A 23,651-nucleotide genomic window follows, 5' to 3' on the forward strand; every position below is an offset into this window, starting at 1 on the left:
TGGGAGCACGTGACTTGGGACCAATGAAAACGGCGAGTGGTAGCAAAGTTTCTTCAGTTTGCTAGAAGTCTTCTCATTCACGATGTGCTTTGAATGAAATGAACGGAAAGAAAAGTGAACACTGGAATGTCAAAAAATTCAGCGTACATAGGTGACAATCGGAAATAACGAATGCATAGCTTTCAATCACACAGCGCGTCTGAGGGATGAGTTTCATTTTTCACTTGCAAAGCCAAACTTGAGAATGCTAAATTCATAATGAGGGATGTTCTGTTTATTTATCGCGTTCTTTTGCCGCCTCTGATTCTTCTGATCGCTGGATTGCCTTGCCCGTCAGAAGAACTACTGGGCATCGATCCAGCAGTTAATGCTGACAGACATTCAATGAACAGCGAATTTAAACCTCGTTCCAATGAATCTGGCGCCAAAATAATAACGCTTACTGAATTAAAGTTGGCAAGCATTGACACTAAAGATAGTAGCTCTAGTAACTTATTAAAAATGGCAGTTAAAAGTCCTAAAAGTCAACAAGAAAATGTGAAGAATGCTGGACAAGGATGGCGCCAACAAACAAGCAGAAGACGTGAAAGTTTTTCTATAAATTCAGTTCCTAGAAAAACTGTTTATCCTCGAAAGGAAACTGACACGTTTAATTTGAGTGACAACAACGATAAAGGGTTGCAAGAAATAGTTCAGGAGTCAGCCTCGTTTACCAGCCAATACAGGGAGCTGTTAAAGTCATATGAAATGCACAGGAGTCGAAGATCTACCAGTGACAAGTTGTCCCAAAAGATCAAACTAGGACCGCCCAAGTCAGTGGCTCCAGAATACATGATACAACTATATCATCTTCTGCAAGGTACTCATTATCACCTGCTCATGAACACGGTGGTTACAAGTTTCATCAACATTAATCACGCAGGTAATGGCAAGTTAGATTAAGATTTAGACGTTTCTATGTTTACTCTCGGTTAGTCAGCCACTCAGGGCATAGATTCGTTGGATTCGTTTGCGAAATTGGGTTACCTTAAGGGCTGACTGTCAGTATTTATCAGTGTAGTTCGCTCTTTATATATTTTATAGGTTCACCCTCAGGCATCAAACAAGCAAGATATTAGATCTTCTTTGAATCAAGCGCTCGCCAATGAGTTCGAAATGTTTGATAGGTGTGCTAAAAGGTTTCAAATTTACCTCATTTTATTTTTTATTACTAAACAAGTTTTTTTCGGGAAAGGATAAAAAAAGAGACAAAAAACAAACTTAAATCAACTTCGTTGAGTATGTATAGCTGTAGATATTGGGTGGCTGCTTGGTCGTACAATTTGCTCGCTGGACTGTTGTTCGGTCTTCTCGATGGTTTCATACCCTGTCGTCTGTCATCCTCAGTCGTCCTGCTGGAAGGTTTGGGTCTAGGATATACATTATCTTTAACTCTGATGGAAGGTTTGGGTCTAGGATATACATTATCTTTAACTCTGATGGAAGGTTTGGGTCTAGGATATACATTATCTTTAACTCTGATGGAAGGTTTGGGTCTAGGATATACATTATCTTTAACTCTGATGGAAGGTTTGGGTCTAGGATATACATTATCTTTAACTCTGATGGAAGGTTTGGGTCTAGGATATACATTATCTTTAACTCTGATGGAAGGTTTGGGTCTAGGATATACATTATCTTTAACTCTGATGGAAGGTTTGGGTCTAGGATATACATTATCTTTAACTCTGATGGAAGGTTTGGGTCTAGGATATACATTATCTTTAACTCTGATGGAAGGTTTGGGTCTAGGATATACATTATCTTTAACTCTGATGGAAGGCTTGGGTCTAGGATATACATTATCTTCAACTCTGATGGAAGGTTTGGGTCTAGGATATACATTATCTTTAACTCTGATGGAACATCCGAAACATGCAAAACATTTAACCTATATTGCCTACCTTCCAATGAAAGCTTTTGTCCCTTATCCATAAGATTCGCTGTAATTGAGAGAGTAGGCAGATATAATTACGACCCACTCAGTTGAACCTAGCTGGCTACTGGCATGATTTTAATCCTATTGCTTTAATCGTCAAATAAAATCGTGTTCAATAATAGCTCTAAACTCGTGTATCTCATCTCTGCCTGTGGTCCCGCCTTGGGTCTAGGTCACCAACCATCTTCCTCCAGGCGACTCGGTTATGGGTTCCTCTCTCCTACTGTCCCTAAGTTTTACCCATCTGCTTGGCATCTGCTTCCACGTTTTCAATAATCGCTTTAACTTCGTGCGTAGAAGACCAAAAAAAAAACGCAAAAAGAATGGCTGCCTGGACGTGTTGTATGCGATGGACTGCCGTCTCGATGGTCCCGGGTTCACACCGTGCCAGCCGTCATCCCATAGCGTCGTGCGAGAGAGGATGGATGAATAATCATCAGCTCTGCAGGAACATCCGAAATATATCAAACAAAAAGAACAAAAGTTGTCTGTGCATTGTTCAAGCGTTCGTTTCGCTAGTTTTATATCTATGTATTTACTTCTAGAGTTATGAGTTCTATTCTACAGCTATGTGTTTACCTATCTATGTGTTTACTTTTAGAGCTATGAGTTCACTTCTATGTGTTTACTTTTAGAGCTATGAGTTCACTTCTATGTATTTACATCTAGATCTATTCATTTACTTCTAAGTCTAGGACTATATTTTAAGCCTACTTCTAGATATATATTTCTTTTTTTTTAAGTAAAGGTCTTTGTATTAAGTCTACTTATAGTTTTGAATCTTACACATATTCTCCCAGATATAGACTTCGCTACTAAAATTGTGCTTCTGCTGAAATATTTATAGAAAAATATACAACTTATATGCAATTTTGGCTGTTGCCTTTAACCAAAACATCTTTGTTTTTATAAACATTTTTAACAAGTCATTCTCTCCAAACAAACATGTGAAATATTTCAAGATATAGGCCTACAACACAAGGTGAACTCTCATAGATATAGGCCTACAACACAAGGTGAACTCTCATAGATATAGGCCTACAACACAAGGTGAACTCTCATAGATATAGGCCTACAACACAAGGTGAACTCTCATAGATATAGGCCTACAACACAAGGTGAACTCTCATAGATATAGGCCTACAACACAAGGTGAACTCTCATAGATATAGGCCTACAACACAAGGTGAACTCTCATAGATATAGGCCTACAACACAAGGTGAACTCTCATAGATATAGGCCTACAACACAAGGTGAACTCTCATAGATATAGGCCTACAACACAAGGTGAACTCTCATAGATATAGGCCTACAACACAAGGTGAACTCTCATAGATATAGGCCTACAACACAAGGTGAACTCTCTAGCTTCAAATGTAGGAAGCGATATAAAAATATAAATACATAAAAACACCGCTTGATATGTTTAGCGAAATTCCTTATTTTCTGAGTCATTCGTTCGGTTGGGAAGAAGTAGAGAGATTAAAATACCTGTGTTTTTAAAAGCCCTGATAATCGTTTCCATTGCATCTACTCGTTTATCTCATTGTCATAATAAAATGATTTTTTTTTCTCAAATAAGAGCTTGTTTTTTGTATGTTTTTTTTTGGGGGGGGGGGGGGGTAAAAGTAAAAAAAAAAAAAGGAAGTGGGGTGTGGGTAGGTAGGAACCTTATACAATGAACTAAGAAATACGGGCACGAGACAGGAGTTTAGGATAATTATTTATAAGGATTTTCCCTGAAGACAGAACAGTCTTTGAGATCGATATAGAGATTATAGACGATATAAATCTATTTCTACGTCTTTCAGTTAACGAGTTGAAGTTCTGTGACACGTGGTAAGGGTAACGTTTTCATAATACATTCTGTTACTGTAATTGAGAAGTTCGATTTGGGACGTGTTGTTAGGGAAAGTTGAACACAGCATTGATACATTCTTGTTCAAACAGGGCATCTCTTTCTACTATGCAGTCTGTAGGGTCACTTTACTGATATTCTATAGTCTATATTCCTTTGTAATTTTATTTTAGTGAATGTTATAGGTCAATTCTGGTCAATTGCTTATTAACATACTGAACATTCCATAGTTATCGATAAATAAACCCAGCCTCTTGGTGTACAGGTGTAAAATCCTGGTACTACGACAGGTTAATGTACACTTTACTAACTATAGGCCTATAGGCCGAAAGATTGAAACATTCCTTGAGTCTACATAACAATGGGAAGAATAGCTCAGACTAACCCAGATAACATTATTATGCTGAGAATCCTAAGCGCTATCTAAAATGTAAACACTCATTTGCTTTCTATGGGGCATGATGGCCGAGAGAAAGCGTTCGCTGGCAAACGGAAGGTCTTGGTTCAAATCTCATTGGATATAGGGAATTCAAAAACGAGATTTTATGGCATTGCAAAAGTGCACTATTTTAACCTAATGACGTCCTAATAAAATGTTTACCACAGAAACAGATGAACTTTAAATCTCTCTCTCTCTCTCTCTCTCTCTCTCTCTCTCTCTATATATATATATATATATATATATATATATATTGTTGTAACTCTTGGGTAGGCACTCAACGTAAAGGCAGGCAACAAAACACAGTGTAACAGGAAATAAAGACAGGTGTTTATTCACTAGGACAAACACATAGCATCCTTCAGCTTCCTCAGAGTCTTTCTACTAATTTACCAACCAGTCCTTTAGACAGCAACCCGAATGTGGACCAACGACAGCCTTCCCCGCTTCGCTCCAGGTCCCTTCTACAACCTTCTGGCAGCACCAAAAGCTGGCTTCTTAGTTTCCAAACATTCAGACTCTTCACAATCCCTGATGCACTGTTATTCTCTCCGCTCTAGTCTTTTTCTCTCCATCCTAGTGTCTTCTTGTTTACGTTCACTAGTGCGCTAGTGCGCACCTCAAGCACTGGTGCAAGGCAGGGTTACAACACTACCCCCACCTTAGTCTTTTCGTCCCGAAAAGAAACAGGTTCACGGTTGATCAGTGCAGGTGGATGTCGGTCAGTGGGAGTCACATATTGCATGGAGCGTGTTCCTCACAAAGGGGAGGGCACTGCTCTCAGCAGGTGCCGTTTTCTCCTTCTCCAGTTGACCAAGTTTTTCTCTACACGATGTCGCAAACGTGGCCTCTCCATGCTGACGGTTGTCGCTGGCGTCAGCCACCTGACACATAGAGTGTTAGTGACAGCTATTGTTGTTGTTAACGCAGTTGTCTCATAACTGCGATTCATCAGGCCCTTTCTAAGGATGACTCGTGAAAGAGCTGTAGACCCACATAAAGCCAAGCTGTTTAACAAACTGTCAGCCTCAGCCGTCTCAGGGAGAATTGTCTGTAAGGCACCTTTACAACGTTTAAGGTGCAAAAGTTCATCATCTGCAGGGTTCTTCTGACCACCTTCAGGGCCTCTCTCGCTGGTGAAAATAGAAGTATCGAAGTCCACTGGTTTCAGACCCTGTTGATGAGCTTCTTGACATTTGCATTCCCTTCGTGAAGCACCGCATGTACAGTTGTTGCTTACCGCCTGAATGCAACAATCAAAATTCAAGTTCCCCTCGTAGGCACTGGCAGATCGACAGGGGTCCTTAAGGTCCAAAGTGACAGGCTCTAACGCAAGCTCAAAGTTGTCCTGCTCTGTCCGGGTCGTTGTTGCACTCAAAGCTGGTACAGCAAAAGTTTCAGTCGCGTAGCAGACTTCTTCTATTGCTTCGACTGTCTCTTTCTGTTCCTCTGTGTGCTTCTTGTTAAGATTGACGCATTCTTTGTAACTATCAGTACAGCCACAGTCTTGAATGAGTAACGGTTCATTGTTGTTGAATGATGTTAGACTCCTCTCTCTTACATGATTGATCTGGCCTAGCACGTTACGTATCAGTTTGTCCATAGAATGATTCATCGAATCCTGGAAGGTACAAAGTTCACTTAACCAGTTCTGCATGGTGTTCAGCACCTCACCAATATCTGGTTCTATCTCAAACAGGTATATTTCCGGATCCTCCTCTTCATCAACAAGGGCTTGCCAAAGACTGGCTCTCATTTTTTCTTTGGCACAGAAGATCCTCAGCTCCCTGGCTCGGAGCTCCTCTTTTAACTGTTTACAGCTAAGCATCTAGCTTCCTCAGCGTTGTCATTGTTTCCTTTCGTTGAGCTGCCTAAATCCCACTTCTGACACCAATTGTTGTAACTCTTGGGTAGGCACTCAACGTAAAGGCAGGCAACACAACACAGTGTAACAGGAACAGGACAAACACATAGCATCCTTCAGCTTCCTCGGAGTCTTTCTACTAATTTACCAGTCCTTTAGACAGCAACCCGAATGTGGACCAACGACAGCCTTCCCCGCTTCGCTCCAGGTCCCTTCTACAACCTTCTGGCAGCACCAAAAGCTGGCTTCTTAGTTTCCAAACATTCAGACTCTTCACAATCCCTGATGCACTGTTATTCTCTCCGTTCTAGTCTTTTTCTCTCCATCCTAGTGTCTTCCTGTTTACGTTCACTAGTGCGCTAGTGCGCACCTCAAGCACTGGTGCAAGGCAGGGTTACAACAATATATAAGAAATATATTTGGTAAACAAGCCGAGTTCAAGAGACTTATCCTTTTGTTGTAGTCGAAATATTTTATTATCAGCTAGTTTGATATTCTTACATGCAATAGTTCATAGTCACAGATAAAGTTAAACAGGGTTATAGAATCAAGTTTGCTTGCCAGCTCTAAGAGTACACAAATCCAGGTACTGGGGATAAAGAGCATCGATGAGGTGGCTATTATCACTCAATATCCCCTACCTACTCCGCGACACCTGGCCGGTAAAAGTGGAAAGATGCAGTAGGCTCTAGAGTCAATAATTCAGACAATGCAATATTTCTTATTGATAATTAATGAACTGAAAGTACAGATTCGGACCATATCTATCTGCATTGGATATTATTTGTAGGAATGAATTTCTTAGTGACAATTCCATCTGTTCCTGACTATATCGGTCGCGAAAAACATGCTTTTAAGGATAAGGTCTACTCGAGGAAATGACCACACGTAAGGACCCTCTGATAGGATTGGAAACTGTCAGTGTCACGTGAAAAGGGAAATAGAGAAGATATCGGTTGCTAGTTTCCGATTCAGGCGGAAGTTTATAACTACTTCATGCTTACATTAAAATAAGCTCATGATTGAACATTCAACTCCATTGAATAAGAAGTGGATAGGGAAGAACGTAACTGAATAGCACTGTGTGTCCCAGGCACTCAACTTTGGATTCTGAATACTAAAGAGAACCTTAAGTAAACTTCTTTTGGACTGAGCTGATGACATGGCACGAGGAAACAGAAAAAATTGGATAGATGTGTAGAAAATAAAATTAATGGAATATCTTAGAATATAGAATGATTTTTAAAATGTGCAAAGCATATTTACTCTTGTGTTCAGAAGATCAACATGTCGAATCGGGCTAATGGGGCCCAATAATAATATAATATAATATAATATAATATAATATAATATAATATAATATAATATAATATAATATAATATAATATAATATAATATAATATAATATAATATAATATAATATAATATAATATAATATAATATAATATAATATAATATAACATAATTAAGAGAAGCATATCCTAAAACTCAATATTGTTGACAAATGCCGAAAATGTGGAAATGTAGGTGAGTCGATTGAACACATAATGGCAGGATTTCAGCTCTATCAGAATCTGCCTACCTAGGTCGCTATAACCAACTTGCAAAGTTAATACACCAGCACTTGGCTTTGACACATAATTTGATCGGTGCCTATCAGAACCAGAACCCGTTACTGCTGCAGACCTGCCAAATCACCAGAAAATTTCTCAGCGAACCCTGTAAAGGGAGACTACAATGATTTTCGTCTCTTTCTAACAAAGTTCGGTTTCCATCAATCCTTACCTCGGCATTGCAATATGAATCATTCGTTTTACAAAGTTTATACATTCACTCATTTATTAAGTTTTATGATGCTCCTTTGTTATAGGCCTGTGTTGGCTTACCGTACAAAGTGTTCATTTAGACTAATTCATAACTGAGGATTGAATTTGAATTTTGTAAATGTTTGAGAAACAAGAGTTCATCAAGTCCTTGTATGTAAAATTGTAAATGTTAAGCAACATCTTATCAAAGAAAGACTATACATATGACAACAATGCATATTTCTAAAGCTGTTAGATGCTGAAAAACAAGGACGTTATTTGAAGTAATAGACACAATATTAATGCAACTACAACAAAAAGACCAGTGGTAATATCTGTCCGTGAATATTGTGCTAACCAATACTTACAGTTCCCTTTTCAGACTTTGCGATGTTTAGAGCAGATGATGTTAAGGTCATCTGTGGGGTTTTTTTTTTGGTCTACGGTTAAAGAGCAGGGTGTCATGCGCGCGGCTAGCACAACAACCAACCACCTTTACTTTACCCAAAGTTGGGCGGACTAAGTGGCGCTCTAAAAATCCCAACATTTAAGACTAAGACTAATACTGCTTTATTGATCCTTTTGGAAATTTGTTGTGATTACATGGACTCTTTTCTCACATAAAGACAACACAACAGAAACATACACATAAATACAACAGACACAACATAAAGAGTTCATTCAGCGACTACACACAGGCATCTTGGTCTTTTTCATGGGTTTTAAAATCCCAGTCTTTACCGATAGTCGAGCCCAGAACCCAAGTTCGGAAGCCAAGCGCTTTAACCACTCAGCCTACTACAGAAAACCAACTTATTGTCAGGGAGATTCCGCAAATAATTATGTGTAACACCTGAAAACGAAAATAGATTTGTGTTTTCAGTAGCCTCAAAAAGGTTTTACATCGTCAAAAACAAAGAAAACAAAATTCCTGGTCTCTCACGAAAAGTAATATTCTGCCCCAGAATTTGTTCATAGTTCATTTAATTGTCCTATTAAGAATACTAACAAATACAGTATATTGCAGTTAATCGTGACCCTAAAATAGATGAAGGAAAAAAAATATCCATTGCTTTTTTGTAAAACAATAGGTGCCAGTACTCAGTGATGGATCGCCTAACTTTTTTAACTACTAATAAATTAATAATATACGTTAAAGTACCAGATAAGTAATATTTTTTTCCCTCACATTCAAAAAGGTGCCGGTACATATATATATCATGGGCGTAACCCCCCCCCCCCCGAAGGGGGACGGGACGGGTCGGAATTTAGTGACTGATTTTTTATCTATGATTCTGTTAATTTTAGGTGAGAATTTAATACTAAACCATCACTTGCCCCCAGCACAGCCAAGGGGGCTTTGAGTTTAAAAACCCCTACCAGGGGGTTTGGCAGTCAAATCCTCCCCTCTTCTATAAAACAAAACCAAAAAAAAAAAAAAGAATGCAAACGACAATCCCCAAATTCCAAGAGCATAGCTAAAACCCCTTCCGAAATTTACGATACCCCCCTCTTCAATATAAGGCTATCTAAACATCAGTTACCAGATTCTATGAGCGTAGCCAAAGGGGGCATTGTGTTTAAACCCCACTTCAACAGGGTTGGAAACTAAAAAATACTTCTTCAAAATAAAAAAAAAGTAAATTACGCACTCAAAATGCTATGATCGTAGCCAAAGGGGTTTTGAGTTTAAACCCCTCTTCCTCGGGATTTGAAGCTAAAAAATACCTCTTCAATATATAAAAAAAAAAGCAAATTACACACTCAAAATGCTATGATCATAGATAGCCTTAGTGGGTTTTGAGTTTAAACCCCCAGTTAGCGGGGTTTGAAGCTAAAAAAAAATAACTCTTCAATATAAAAAAAAAAGCAAATTACACACTAAAAATTCTATGAGCTTAGCCAAGCCAAGGGGGGAGGGGTTGAGCTTAAACACCCTCCTCCAGAGGGCTTTTTTAAAAAGTTTAAAACCCCTCCTGGTGTTTTTGAGTTTAAACACCCCCCATACTGAGAGTTTTTCACAGCGCTCCTCCAGACCACCTTGCTGGCAATGGCGGGAAGTCTACAATTTTTCCACTAACTCCAGGAAGAACCTATTTTAGGGTACAATAAACGTCTTCCGAAAGAATGAAGGGTCAGAATGTAATAAAGATTAATTATGTACACCCACACATACACGCACACACACACACACATTTTTTTTTGCACACGGGGGTGGGGGAGAAATATATGTATATATGTAACGTTTTCCGGAGAATTGTCCTATTCAAAGAATCGTACTTCCTGTGTGAGCTTGAAAACGTCTTTCAATACCTATATTTACATGGGCGCGGCGTATTGCGGCAGACGTCAAATTGAGGTGAACAGTTCGTGCGTAATGAGCTAAGTTCTTGAAATAGGTGCTCATACATTTAGCCGCAACTCACGGGCGGGGTGAATAGCAGTGCTCATACATTTAGACGTTACTGACGGGCGGGATGTAACCTCTTATCAAACTTGTTGAGCTATTTATTGCCTCCACCTTGATGACTCTTAATAGTAATAAAAAAAATAAGTGGGCATGAGAAGTGATATGTTACAAAAAAATTTGACAGTGGCCGCAGTTAGGTCTACACATTTCGCAAAATATGATTTATATTATCTAACATATTCTAATGTTTCTTTTGATATGAGTGAAATGCACGACTTTATCGACATTCATATGCCTACCTGAGCAGAGGTGTATCAAAACACTGCATGAGCCGTGGGAGAAAATAAGTGAATAGACATTTTCAAAAAGTTGTTTTAACGAGAGTTCTAAGGCTGTGCCATGTTAGTATGATAATAGAAATATGTGTTGGGCTTGGGCCTTATATATATTTTTCAGAACAAGATCGATGCCAAAAAGTTTTGTTTTTTTAACATCTAGATTTTTTTTCTCTCAATGTGTTTGCAGAGTGCTTGAACTATGCATCCCTTGAACTTTCATTGTTTGTGTGTGTGTGTGTGTTAATAATGTAGGCTACTATTACAAACACAAATGTTTAACTTCTTGCTAGGTACTCACTTACCTCTACTTACAAATAATGACCTACAGAAGGGTGGGGAGAGATGGGTTAAAGTGAAGGTGTTGCTGAGATGAGTTAAAATTACCTCGGGAAGTTTTGTGAAGGATAACGCGATAAATATGTTCTCCATTTGATGGCAAAAAAAAAGGGAGGGTTTGAGGATAAGAAAAAAACAGTGTCTTGGTGTTATCCCCAAGTCCCCGGAAATGAGAAAAGTGTCTTGGTGTTATCCCCGAGTCCCCGGAAATGAGAAAAGTGTCTTGGTGTTATCCCCGAGTCCCCGGAAATGAGAAAAGTGTCTTGGTGTTATCCCCAAGTCCCCGGAAATGAGAAAAGAGTCTTGGTGTTATCCCCAAGTCCCCGGAAATGAGAAAAGTGTCTTGGTGTTATCCCCAAGTCCCCGGAAATGAGAAAAGTGTCTTGGTGTTATCCCCAAGTCCCCGGAAATGAGAAAAGCGTCTTGGTGTTATCCCCAAGTCCCCGGAAATGAGAAAAGAGTCTTGGTGTTATCCCCAAGTCCCCGTAAATGAGAAAAGTGTCTTGGTGTTATCCCCAAGTCCCCGGAAATGAGAAAAGAGTCTTGGTGTTATCCCCAAGTCCCCGGAAATGAGAAAAGAGTCTTGGTGTTATCCCCAAGTCCCCGGAAATGAGAAAAGAGTCTTGGCGTTATCCCCAAGTCCCCGGAAATGAGAAAAGTGTCTTGGTGTTATCCCCAAGTCCCCGGAAATGAGAAAAGTGTCTTGGCGTTATCCCCAAGTCCCCGGAAATGAGAAAAGTATCTTGGTGTTATCCCCAAGTCCCCGGAAATGAGAAAAGTGTCTTGGCGTTATCCCCAAGTCCCCGGAAATGCAAGAATATTATCAGGCGAAGTAATTCCAAATTTTTATCAGTTGTTCTTGTCCATAAAATGACATAAAATAACGATGACATGATCCCTTGACAACATGTAAGTCAGTGCTACCGTGCTACCTAACATTTTTTCGTCCAGGGGATCATACATATTTCCGTGCTACCTAACATTTTTTCGGATCATACATATTTCCGTGCTACCTAACATTTTTTCGTCCAGGGGATCATACATATTTCCGTGCTACCTAACATTTTTTCGGATCATACATATTTCCGTGCTACCTAACATTTTTTCAGATCATACATATTTCCGTGCTACCTAACATTTTTTCAGATCATACATATTTCCGTGCTACCTAACATTTTTTCCTCCAGGGGATCATACATATTTCCGTGCTACCTAACATTTTTTCCTCCAGGGGATCATACATATTTCCGACATGCATTTAGCGGACCACCGCATAACAGCAAGTTGAATGCCAAGAGCCTTTGTGTCGCAATTATGCTATGCCCTTAGGTAGACACTACTGACACTAGGGGACCAAACTCTCTTTCCAGTCTCTGACCCAACCATCCTAGATTGTCCCATTATTTACATTAGTTTTACTTTTTTAGTCAAACGCTTTTCCTTTTACCTTTACCTATCCCTTAGTCTGTTGGAGAGTTGGGGCATCAAGCAAGACTTGTCGACTTTCTTTCTCCATTCCTCCCTTTCTTTTGCCCTGTCTAACGCTTTTAGTTTACGTTATTTATTCTTTTGGGGGGTAGGGAGGGGGTAAGCGGGTCTCTAAATTTTATTTCCGTAGTTTTTGTCTTCTAGCCATTGACTATATCAGACTAAGACTTATGTGTTGGTTTTCTTTTTTAAAGTGTCAAAGTTTCAGCATTATCACTGGCTGTTCGAATGATATGCTCTTTAAAATGTCGATACGATGTCTCGGGGGTTCGAATCCCAAAGCTTGTCTCAGAAGATGTTTTGAACGTACTTTTTTCTACCAGATTTTTACTGAAAAATATGAAAATTTTCAAAAGAGCAATATTTTCTAGAAAATATGCAATACAATTATAGGTCTAGATAATCTCGGATCGGTTTATAAATAATTTGAAACTATTTGTATTGTGCCAACAGATCCTGTACCATCGAGTGATAACACAGAAGCACCTTCTACCCTCGTCTTTAATGTTACTCTGGATAAAGAAGAGGAGATAATTCAGTATGCAGAAGTCAGAGTATTTCTAGTAGTCACATGTAGTTTCCCCGACCAGGAAGTGTGTAAATCCTCCGGTCAAATAAAAGTTTATGAACTTGATCCATGGAATGAAACAGCGCCTTCTGCTTTAGTAACTTCTAAGAACTTCAGCATCGCAAACGGAACATGGGAGAGCATTAACGTGACTTCATCTGTCCAATCCTGGATGACCTCAGGGTTGAAAATATTTGAAGTACATTTAAGTTTAAGCGAAGCAAATAAGAACAAAGACAAAGTAAGACTCGCTATTGGCAGCATTGATGGCAAAGAACCTCTTTTGGTGGTGTTTGCCAAAAAAACAGGTTCCATCTCGCATCACGTCCTAGCCAAGAGAGACACATACTATTCCACGGACTCTATCGAGTTAAGTCTGTTCCATCGAAACTCGACCAATGAAACAAACTACAGCCGGCAATATTTTCAGGGATTCGTGAATGCCGTCAAAACCATGCAGCTTGCCGAGCACCAAATCTCCTCCGCCAAAGCTAAGCAGCCAAGTCTGCTAGACAACTATGAATATGTGGACAGCGAAAACATCCCTAATGTTACATTCCAAAGTAAAATAATCAGAAACAACGCGCAACATAAGCGTCCACTTGACTCTTCGAGTATTTCTTCATTCAGGAAAATATACGATACGGTATTATCTGCGAAAAATGAGGAGTCGGAATCGGAGAATAGTTCCGAAGAATCGGAAGACGACGTTTCGCCGAATCCAGTTTTCCTGGCCCGAGCCAGACGACATGCCAAAGCGAGGTTCAGGAGACATTTAGATGTGTTGTTTGAGGACGGACACGTGGCCAAGGCGCATAATCGATTCAAAAGGAGTAAAAAGAAACGGAGCAGTTGTCGACGTCAGCAACTGTACATAGTGTTTAAAGAAATCAAGTGGAACTTGACTGTCATTGCACCGGATGGATATCATGTGAGTGCTTTCATTATTTTTTTTGTTTTTACTCTCTATTACTGTTTGATTGTTGTCTGTATAATTCTAAGTACTTCAAGTTTTTAAGAACCTTATTGCGAAACAAAATGTATTGCTATTTACATATCCAAGAACGTTAAACATAAAGACCAGCTTATTTAAAACATTATTTAGATGAAGTAGCCATTTTAACTCTTGTTTAAGGCGATACCAATATGTACATAAAATGTCGATAGACCATATATAAGGATACCTAAAGAAAAACGTAAAGAAAAAACAACAAACAAGATTACAAAGACAGTTGAAACTCAGAATCGGCCCCCGAAGTGGTCCACCCAGGCAGGTAAAAATGCAGGTCTCAATATTTGAGAAACAACATCAGAATGAAATTCTATCAAAGACAAATGACAAAGAAGAATGGAGAAAGAATGTTGACAGATCTTGTGTGGTGCCCCAGCGGTCCAGCAGACCAAAGGATAGGTGAAAGTGAATGTGAAGCTAGATGTGAGTCTGGCCCAACTAATGTCTTATAATGAATATCTAATTGATCTAATGGTTTTGTAAAGGGTCAATCTCTTATTCAAATCCTGAAGAGAAAAAACATTTCCGTAAAAAAAAAAATTCCTTTAGTTCAATGTTTTGTAGATGTAGCACTACACTACAGTTCAAGCGATAATAAAAAAAAACACTTATTAATTGCTGTTTTAAATTATTTCCAACTTATATGTATACTAAAATAGATTTTTTCTGTTTAAAAAAAGTAAACATTTTTTTGTGTGTAAATATAGTAGTAAGTATACAGAATTTACATAACTTAGCAATACAAATAAAAAAAACAACAACAAAAAAACACTTGCATAAATGTGTTACAAGATATGCTAGTCATCGTTCTTCCTTACTATCAAGCCTCCCGTGTTACTATTAATAGTGAATAGTTGTAAAAGTGGTATATTTTTATGAAAAAACTGCTTGCATAAGTGATTTTAAAAATTAGATTTTTCGCTTTCAGAAAAGAAAAAGTAGCCGTTGCATCAGAACTTTGAATGGTCTAAAATATTAGGATGTCGGATTTTCACTATCTTTTCTAGTTTACGAGATCTAAACGGGACGGGCGGACGGACAGACATTCCACACAAAACTAATAGCGTCTTTTCCCCTTTTCGGGGGCCGCTAAAATTAAGGAAGACATGTACACACCCGTAAATACCGAATATTAAACAATGTCTATGGCGCTATTTTTGGAGGATGCTTGTTGCCAACCAAATTTAAAAAAATACATTACGATACAAGCAAATGAACATATAAATAGGATTCAACGATGCTAAACTTTGCACACACACAAAAATGTATCGTATATCTTCCAAAACACATAGTGTATTAACATTTCCCATATATAGTTACAATAGGGTTCACCAGAAAAAAACTATTTATTTCTATCCTTAACAGACTCATATTTCAAATGAAATAATTTTTCAGAGTAAATTGCAGTTATTGAAATGGTTAAATTACTCTCTATTCTGAAATCTTCGTTTATCCTAGAATTGCGATCTGTTTCGAAGAACCGCTGGAACCTGATTTTTCAATTCTAACCATCGACTGGAACCCATGGATAGCGTTTGTAGAGTGTACAAACTATCCTACATAAGCAAACATGTGCACTAACCTCTTTTTTTTTAATTTCCAACTCTCCCCTCCACACACACACACACAGATACAAACAGGGTCGCCGTCAGAACTATTTGGGCCCCTGACAACTGGGTACGTTCGAGCCTTCTCTGCCATCTCGCCACGTGCCAAAAGAAAACATTGAAGTAAGTTTACAAGATGCAAAGAAATTCGTGAACTCCCTCATGTCGAGCCCCGGACTATGTTACTTTTTCTCCTCACCTAGGGGATGACCTGATACAAACTCCGGCAACTACTGGTTTAGTTAAATTGCAGTATTCTGAAACCATTATTCTTAGTATCGTCTTCAATAACTGACGCATACGAGTGGGATAGAGACACTCACAATCGAAAAATAAAATGAAACTTGATAAAAACAACTCGATTCTGTTGTGCATATTTGCTCGGCAGGTAGTTGATTTGAAAACGTGCTCCTGTGAACTATCTCACATTCTCGTGATAGATACAAATCAACGTCTCCTGTGTTCTGCTGCATGTGGGTTAGAAGTTAGAATTAGAATGGATTCAATATCGTTGGCGCCACCAACATGGGGGTGTGCATTACCTTTTTTTTTTAAATTTAAGATGGGGAGAAGAGAGACCTATATACTTACTTGACTATATAAATTATAAATAATTTACGTCTAATAAAAAAACAAAACAAAGAACAAAAACAAACTAAATATATAACTACCCTTAAAAAAACAACAACCTATATATGGGAAATAACCGCTCAATTACTGTCATTTTTTTCTCAATATTGCAATATCTATTTACCTTTTCTAGATAAAACTACATTAATTAATAACCTCTAATTAATTAATTAAATAATTAATTAATTGATTTTATTTATTTATTCGTGTACTGTCATCGAAATATCATAGAACAAAGTCTTGAGTACCAACAACGGCTAACAATCAGTTTTGTGGACTTCAAAAAAGCGTTTGATAGTGTCCACCGAGAATCACTATGGAAAATAGTTAGAGAATACGGTATCCCAGAAAAATTCGTCCAGATCCTACGACACCTTTACAGTCAGTCTAGTTGCTGCATTAAAACAGAAGAGGGAACAACAGAGTTTTTTAGCATCGAGACAGGTGTGAGACAGGGATGCATCTTATCTCCCTTCCTTTTCCTCCTAGCCATCGACTACATAATGAGGAGAACAATGAACCAGACTGCCTTTGGTATTCCATGGCATGAACAACTCCGATTGACGGACTTGGACTTTGCTGATGATGTTGCACTACTCGGGGCTACAAATAAATGCATTCAAGAAATGACGGCGGAGAGCCTAGACAGAGAGGCACCCAAAATTGGCCTCCGCATAAACTTGGACAATACTAAAATTATGCGACTGGGATATAAGGCAAAGGGTGTCCCCGTCAGACTTGGCGAGTCAAAGCTTGAAGAGCTGGACAAGTTCACGTACCTTTGCAGCATCATAACAAATGATGGAGATGCTTACCATGATGTAGCGTGCCGAATAGGAAAGGCAGGGAGCATTTTCCAAAGGCTGCAGCCTATTTGGACTAGCCAAGCCATTGGACTCGAGACAAAAATACACCTTCTCAACACAATCGTCATTCCAACTGCTACATATGCATGTGAGACGTGGAAGTCATCTGTCAAAATTGAGAAAAGACTAAATGTGGCTCAACAGAGATGGCTGAGACGGATTTTGGGAGTCAGTTACACAGATCGGGTCTCAAACAAGGAAATCCTATGCCGAACTGGGAGTCAAACACTTAGTGAGGTTGTGACTGAGCGGCGCATGAGGTTTGCGGGACATGTTCTACGTCAACATGAATTACGCACACCAAGAGTTGCGATAACATGGAAGCCAAAACGAGGAAAGCGCAAACAGGGACGTCCGTCCTCGTATTACTTGGCGACACACCTTCATGAAGGACCTCAGAACAGTGAACACCAGATGGGAGGAGGCTTCAGACATTGCCAGTGACAGATCTTTATGGAGACAGCTTGCCGCCAAATGCGCCGAACGGCGCGGGAGGACCTAAGTCTAAGTAAGTAAGTCATCGATATTGAATACTTGTGCCAAAATTTCAACCTTATCCGAGTATGGGAAGTGGTAGAAAATAAGACTTAAAAGATCCTGCCAGACAGACAGACACTTGATCATTTTTCCATTGCCATAAGACGTCTTAGTGATCTTATATTGGTGGAGAAAATAGAGCTCTACGATTTGTTTCAATATTGAGCTCATGCATACTACATGTTCAGATCTGCAAATTTTCACACGACTGTTTCGTGAACTAAAATAAGACACTAAATGTCTTGCTTTGGATTTGGGGAGAAGGAGGGGGGATAAATCCTCCCTTTTCACTTCTAAAAGATAATATTAGAGTATGGTGCCATTTTTTTTAATGCACTGATTATAAAATGAAGTTTTGTAAAATGTTATAGTTTTGTCCTCTAACCGTATAGATCTGTATGGAGAAATAAAATCTTGGAATCTTTAATGTGTGAGCTTGCAATCTTTTACATATATAAAAAATAATAATTTTGTCCCTTTACTTTTTTTTTTACAGACGTTACTGCAAAAGAGAAAATAATTAAGTTTGTTACACAAAAAAACACACAATAGAATTTAATTTCAATAATAGATTAACAAAACATAGACTCAACATACATAAAGCTGGAAACTTTTTGACTGATGGACCAAGATATAGCCTAAGCTTGTCTCCCTTATGTATAGGCCTCCATGTTCAGTTCAAACCTCCGGCACCGGAAACCAATTTCATCACCTACATATTATTAATATTAAATATTTTATGTACTAACTCGAAACTTCTATCCCAGCAATGCATACATAGGTTTCCTGTTTACTCATCTCTTGGGACCTTGATGCGTATGCCTACACCACGTGACACCAATGTAGAATGTAGTATTTTTATTTCGTCTTGAAAACCCCTTTATTTGTACCCAAAATATGCAAAGCTTAAAAATGTTTCTATTTTGCGAGGACTGGGCGTGTGCGTAGGCTTTTATACTGCATGACAGAGAGAAATACAGACGTTACTTCAAAAAAAAAAAGATGATTACGTCCTACGCGTGTTCCTATGTCAATTGAGTCATGCATGTTAATCAATTGCTTAAATTCTGCCACGTCATTTGTTTTCCTGGCTGGCTCAGGCAACCCATTCCATGCTCTAATAGCACTAGTGTAGAAGGAGCATTTGTACTAATTTGTCCTAGCATATGGGACGAGAAATGTGCCTTTATCTTTGTGTTTTTCCTTTAGAGTATTTTATTAGGTTTTGTTTGTGCATTTGAAGATTATGGTTCAGTGTTTCATGTATAGGCCTAATAGCTACTTTACTTTTAAGTTTTCAATCCTGAAGGCTTTCTAAATTTAGTGATTTTACTAAATGTATGTTTCTCTAATAAAATGTGAATATTCGTTTGTTATGAATATCACTGCTCTATTTGGTGTCTGTTCCAGATTCTCAATGTTTATCTTGAATCGCGGGGTCCCAAACGGAGGATGCATATTCTATTATTAGCCTAACCAAGATTAAATAACATTTTAGTTTTATGCTCTTTTTGATTTGAAGAGATTTCTTTTAATAAACCCTAATGCTTTGTTTGATGTTTTAATAGTTTCAACAATATGGGGATTCCATGATAGTTTTTCATTTATTAAAAGCCTAGCACCTAGGTATTTTACGTTCTTAGTTTGTGTTACTGGTCAACCATGAATACGATAAGTGGTATTTATTTATTTATTTTTGTTACTCTTAACAACTGGCATTTTTCTGGGTGGAAAGACATGCTCCAATTTGATTCCCATTTCTGTAATTAATCTAATTCTCTTTGTAAAATGTCTGTATCTTGTGTTGTTTTAATGGTTGTCTTTATTATGCAATCGTCTGCAAATAATCTGACTTCTGTTCCGGAACAATGGCCTTGTTGTTGGTCCTATAGGCTTACGTCTACATGACCAGCTAGCTAGTAGTGAAATGTGAAAGGCACTATTAGACATTTCGGTCGACCAAAATTTAATTTTACCAGGACCAACGTTTAATTTTATTATTTTCATTATTTCTTAATTATTACCAATTAACCACTTTCGCCAGGTTTAAAAAAAAAAAAAGAAAGAGATGTTTATTTTAATTCTTAGATAAAGAAAGAGAGAGACTAATTTAAGAACGTTAACTTAAATATATATATATAGGCCTATACATCTTTTTTATATATATAATATATACCGGTATATAAAAGATGTGCGCTATAATCTAAATTATAGGACAGCGTAGGTCGCCATGAAGATTCTATTATCAGCATAAAAATGATAGCGAAATTTCAGTGCAGCCAGCTGGATAGACCAAAAATAAACCCAATCTTCAAGAATCCTCCTTGTATATATGTTGATCTTCATTCAGCCAACTTTGATGTTTTAAAACAAAATAGTAATGAAGTAACAGTCTGCTGGAAAAAAAAAGGTTATCAGATTCTTTAAGAATCTATTAGTGGGTAGGAGTCTGTATCTTTTTAATGACTCAAGTAGGCCTACGAGAGTGACGCGTATTATTGGAATTTTAATGATGTGAAATAAAATTCTCAATTTGTGTTAAAGAAGCCCCTAAGGGTTTAAAAAAAAAACAACTATCTTCATAACTGATGATAAGTGCCTTACGGAATTCCCTGTCAAATTTGACATGCTGAGCAAATGAAGTGTCAAAGGACCACCATAAATAAAACAATAATAAATTGGAAAACAAAATAAAACTCTTTCTTTTCATTGACTGAAATAGTTTTAAGCTTAGAATATGTATAGCATTCCCTTGCAGTAGCATCACTGCGCGATGCACCTTTTACATTGTGTCCCAAGCACAATGCTTTAACTTGCTGAATCTCTCTCCAGCTTCCTCTTTTGATGTGATAATCTGTGGAGATTCTGTTGGGATGTCTCCTTTCTTTGAACCATAACTTTTATGGATAAGCTAAGTTCGATTCTATTAGATCTGATGCTCGTGCTTCGTCACGCTACAATGGTGGACATGTTAGAGGCTCTATGTTGTTTACTTTGGCCAGAGCGTTATAGATGCAATGGGACGGCTTGACTTACAACGTTCCACAACAAACATAAACGATAGAAAAGTATCACTTTTGCTATGAAACATTTCTAACTTTACAGTAAGTAGTGAGACGATTTGTTGTAGGGGGCTTAAGAGAATGAAGGAATGATTCCTGCACAATTTTAGTCTTAGCTTATTTGTTTACCATATTAGTGCTTGGACACATTTGTACAAATACTCCTTCTTCCTTAGAGATATTAGAGCGTGGAATGGGTTGCCTTAGTCAGCCTGGAAAACCAATGACTTAACAGAGTTTTAAGTTATTGATTAACAAGCATGACTAGAATATTGACCTAGGGACACGCGTAGGACGTAATCATCTTTTTTGAAACAACGTCTGTGTTTTATAAGATAAGATAATAAAATAATTTCTACAAATAAGAACACATACACTGTATATATAGTGTGTGTGACGTTAATATGTATCCGTAACATATTAATTGAGATATTGTGTTATATTTTCAGGCATTTGAATGTATTGGAAAGTGTTACTACCCGATCGGTACCCACCTGAGTCCTACCAGGCATGCCATCATCCAGACGCTGCTACACACCAGCTACCCGGAGAAAGGAAGCCGGGCCTGCTGCGTCCCTACAAAACTGGACCCCATCTCCATCTTATTCGATATTGATGGCGTTGTTAAGTTTGACTACAGCTATGAGGGCATGATAGCAGCAGAGTGTGGGTGCCGCTGATATTAGCGTGAAGGGCCATCTAGGTTTCTGTGTGTGGAGAGAGAGTGTGTGTGACAGCGAGAGAGCGAGGGGCATCCTACATATGTGTTTAGTCCATGCAGTCACCCTGTCCTTTACGACACAGTTGGCAACACCAAGTGACTTCCTAGATTTGTTAAAGTGAGATCGGCATGAAGACCATGAGACATTTCTCAATAACCTAAAGAGCAGACAGGGGTCCATGGATCAAAGTTATGAACTGACCAGGAGTCCATGAATCAAAGTTATGAACTGACCAGGGGTCCATGAATCAAAGTTATGAACTCACCAGGGGTCCATGAATCAAAGTTATGAACTGACCTGGGGTCCATGAATCAAAGTTATGAACTGAACAGGATTTGAACTGACGAGACTAAGGTTCATTCTATAATGATAGCCTAGGAGGCTCCCCGGACTTTGTATCACCAAATAATGACAAATTAGACAACCCTGGGCTACATAAATATGAAATACGATGTATGCACATTGACTGTATATTTAGCCCAACTGGCAAACTCTAGCAAGAATGTAGTGTGACTTGCACGAGAGAAGCTATGCACTTTGGCAATAACTACTTGCAACCAGTACAATGTCATTTTGTTTTTCCAACAATGAGTGGAGTCTACTTTGTCTAAAATTTGTAGTGGTCAAGGTTTAGTTTAGCCACAAAAACTTCAGTAAATATTTGTTATTGATAGTTTATATCAATAAAGTTACATCTATAAAGTTACAATGGTTTACTGTTAAATGCATGGAAGCAAGTTTTATTTAATTTAAACAAATGTGTATCAAGGGCGGTATTTTTAATAGTATCGGTCATGAAAAGTTACACGTCATCCAACCCACCAAGATATTCATTCTTTTCCAGTAAACAAACACACAAAGAATACTTTTTTACCCTCGGACATATGGCGCCATTTCAGACAAGTAAACCCAACAAATGGATTTTTTTATTTTTTTTTACTTACCAGGGGTACCAGTAATTTGTTTCATTATATCAATTCTTTTTCTTTTTAACCGCAAAGTGAAAGTATTAAATTTTTCAAACTACCTTATCTAGTGATAGTCATGATATTGTAGTTTCTTACGTGCTTTTGTTTCCTTAACAATGGATACTTGCAAGTACTGGGTACCAGTATTAATATCCCAATGATAATCTTGTACGTGTAGAGTTGCGTAGTTCATATATAAAGACAACATATTTGTGCCTATTGAATTTTTAAAATGAACAGCTGGCCTATATAATTGCACTGTAGTTGTGTCTGCAGGCGTTAGCCTCGCAAATAACGTACTTGGCCGTCTTAAGATTTCTATCGTGACGAAATATATCCATGGATGCATGCGTTTTAATCAGAATACATGTATCCAAGTGTAAACTTACCTCCCTTGAGTAGATAACTGCTATTCAGCTAATGGTACGCAACATAAACCTACTAATTCTATATGTACTCACTCCACAATAGAGGCAGAATCAAGTTCGATGGTTACCGTACTTTAAGGCACCTTCACTTAAATGAGGATTCAAAAGCGAGTACAGCTAACCGGTCTTGACAGATTATCTTGTCTTTAATGATCAGTTAACCATTTCAGCCATCTGCATTTTTTTTTAAATTCTACACCATATACCGTAAGTAGATTAGGCAATTTATGCCATTTGTTAGGTTCTTAGAATTATTATTTTAGGTCACTAGGAATGTTGTGCACTTCGTTCGTCTAAAAATATTTTCTATTTAATTGGTAGAATGGACATTTTATTTGGACTATAACCTAACGATGAAAAGGTATATTTCACTGTTCTATGGATTTTAAATGCTATTACAAATGTATTACAACTATGTAATAGAATTGCTGTATAGGATCATAAATATTTTGTATACCGGTCCGATTTTGGAGGTGAATAAAGCTGTACCAAAATTAATTTTTATGTTTGTACATGTTAGTTTTATACCTTATGTCGAGTATGACTTATTCCTTTTAAAGTTAAACTCATCAGAGTGACCTTCTTTGTATGTCAACTTTACCATACACAAACATCCTAAAGATTTGTTTGAGATGTTCCAGTTCTCCAAGATAAATTTGACAGAAAAATACTTTATTTGGCAACAGGATTAGCATCTTATGGCACTTTCATTAAGTATAAAACAACATTTCCTG

The 23,651-nt window shown here is 38.0% G+C and overlaps 1 protein-coding gene across 1 annotated transcript; it reads left to right on the forward strand.

Moving 5' to 3' along the window:
- The first annotated feature begins 39 nt into the window (after positions 1-39).
- LOC106057556 (uncharacterized) lies at positions 40-23,415 on the forward strand. Its single transcript, XM_013214801.2, has 3 exons — positions 40-922; positions 12,971-14,016; positions 21,249-23,415. Exons 1-3 carry the CDS (start codon positions 259-261, stop codon positions 21,477-21,479), a joined length of 1,941 nt encoding a protein of 646 aa, XP_013070255.2. The 5' UTR covers positions 40-258; the 3' UTR covers positions 21,480-23,415.
- The last annotated feature ends 236 nt before the right edge of the window (positions 23,416-23,651 follow it).

Source organism: Biomphalaria glabrata, chromosome 2 (assembly GCF_947242115.1).
Source record: "Biomphalaria glabrata chromosome 2, xgBioGlab47.1, whole genome shotgun sequence".
NCBI lineage: Eukaryota > Metazoa > Mollusca > Gastropoda > Planorbidae > Biomphalaria > Biomphalaria glabrata.

Bases quoted from the DNA above. Each gene is read 5' to 3' on its own strand.
- LOC106057556 (XM_013214801.2), top strand. From the start codon at position 259: ATGAGGGATGTTCTGTTTATTTATCGCGTTCTTTTGCCGCCTCTGATT. The intron at 923-12,970 runs GTAATGGCAAGT...TTGTGCCAACAG, and splicing joins CATCAACATTAATCACGCAG to ATCCTGTACCATCGAGTGAT. The intron at 14,017-21,248 runs GTGAGTGCTTTC...TTATATTTTCAG, and splicing joins TTGCACCGGATGGATATCAT to GCATTTGAATGTATTGGAAA.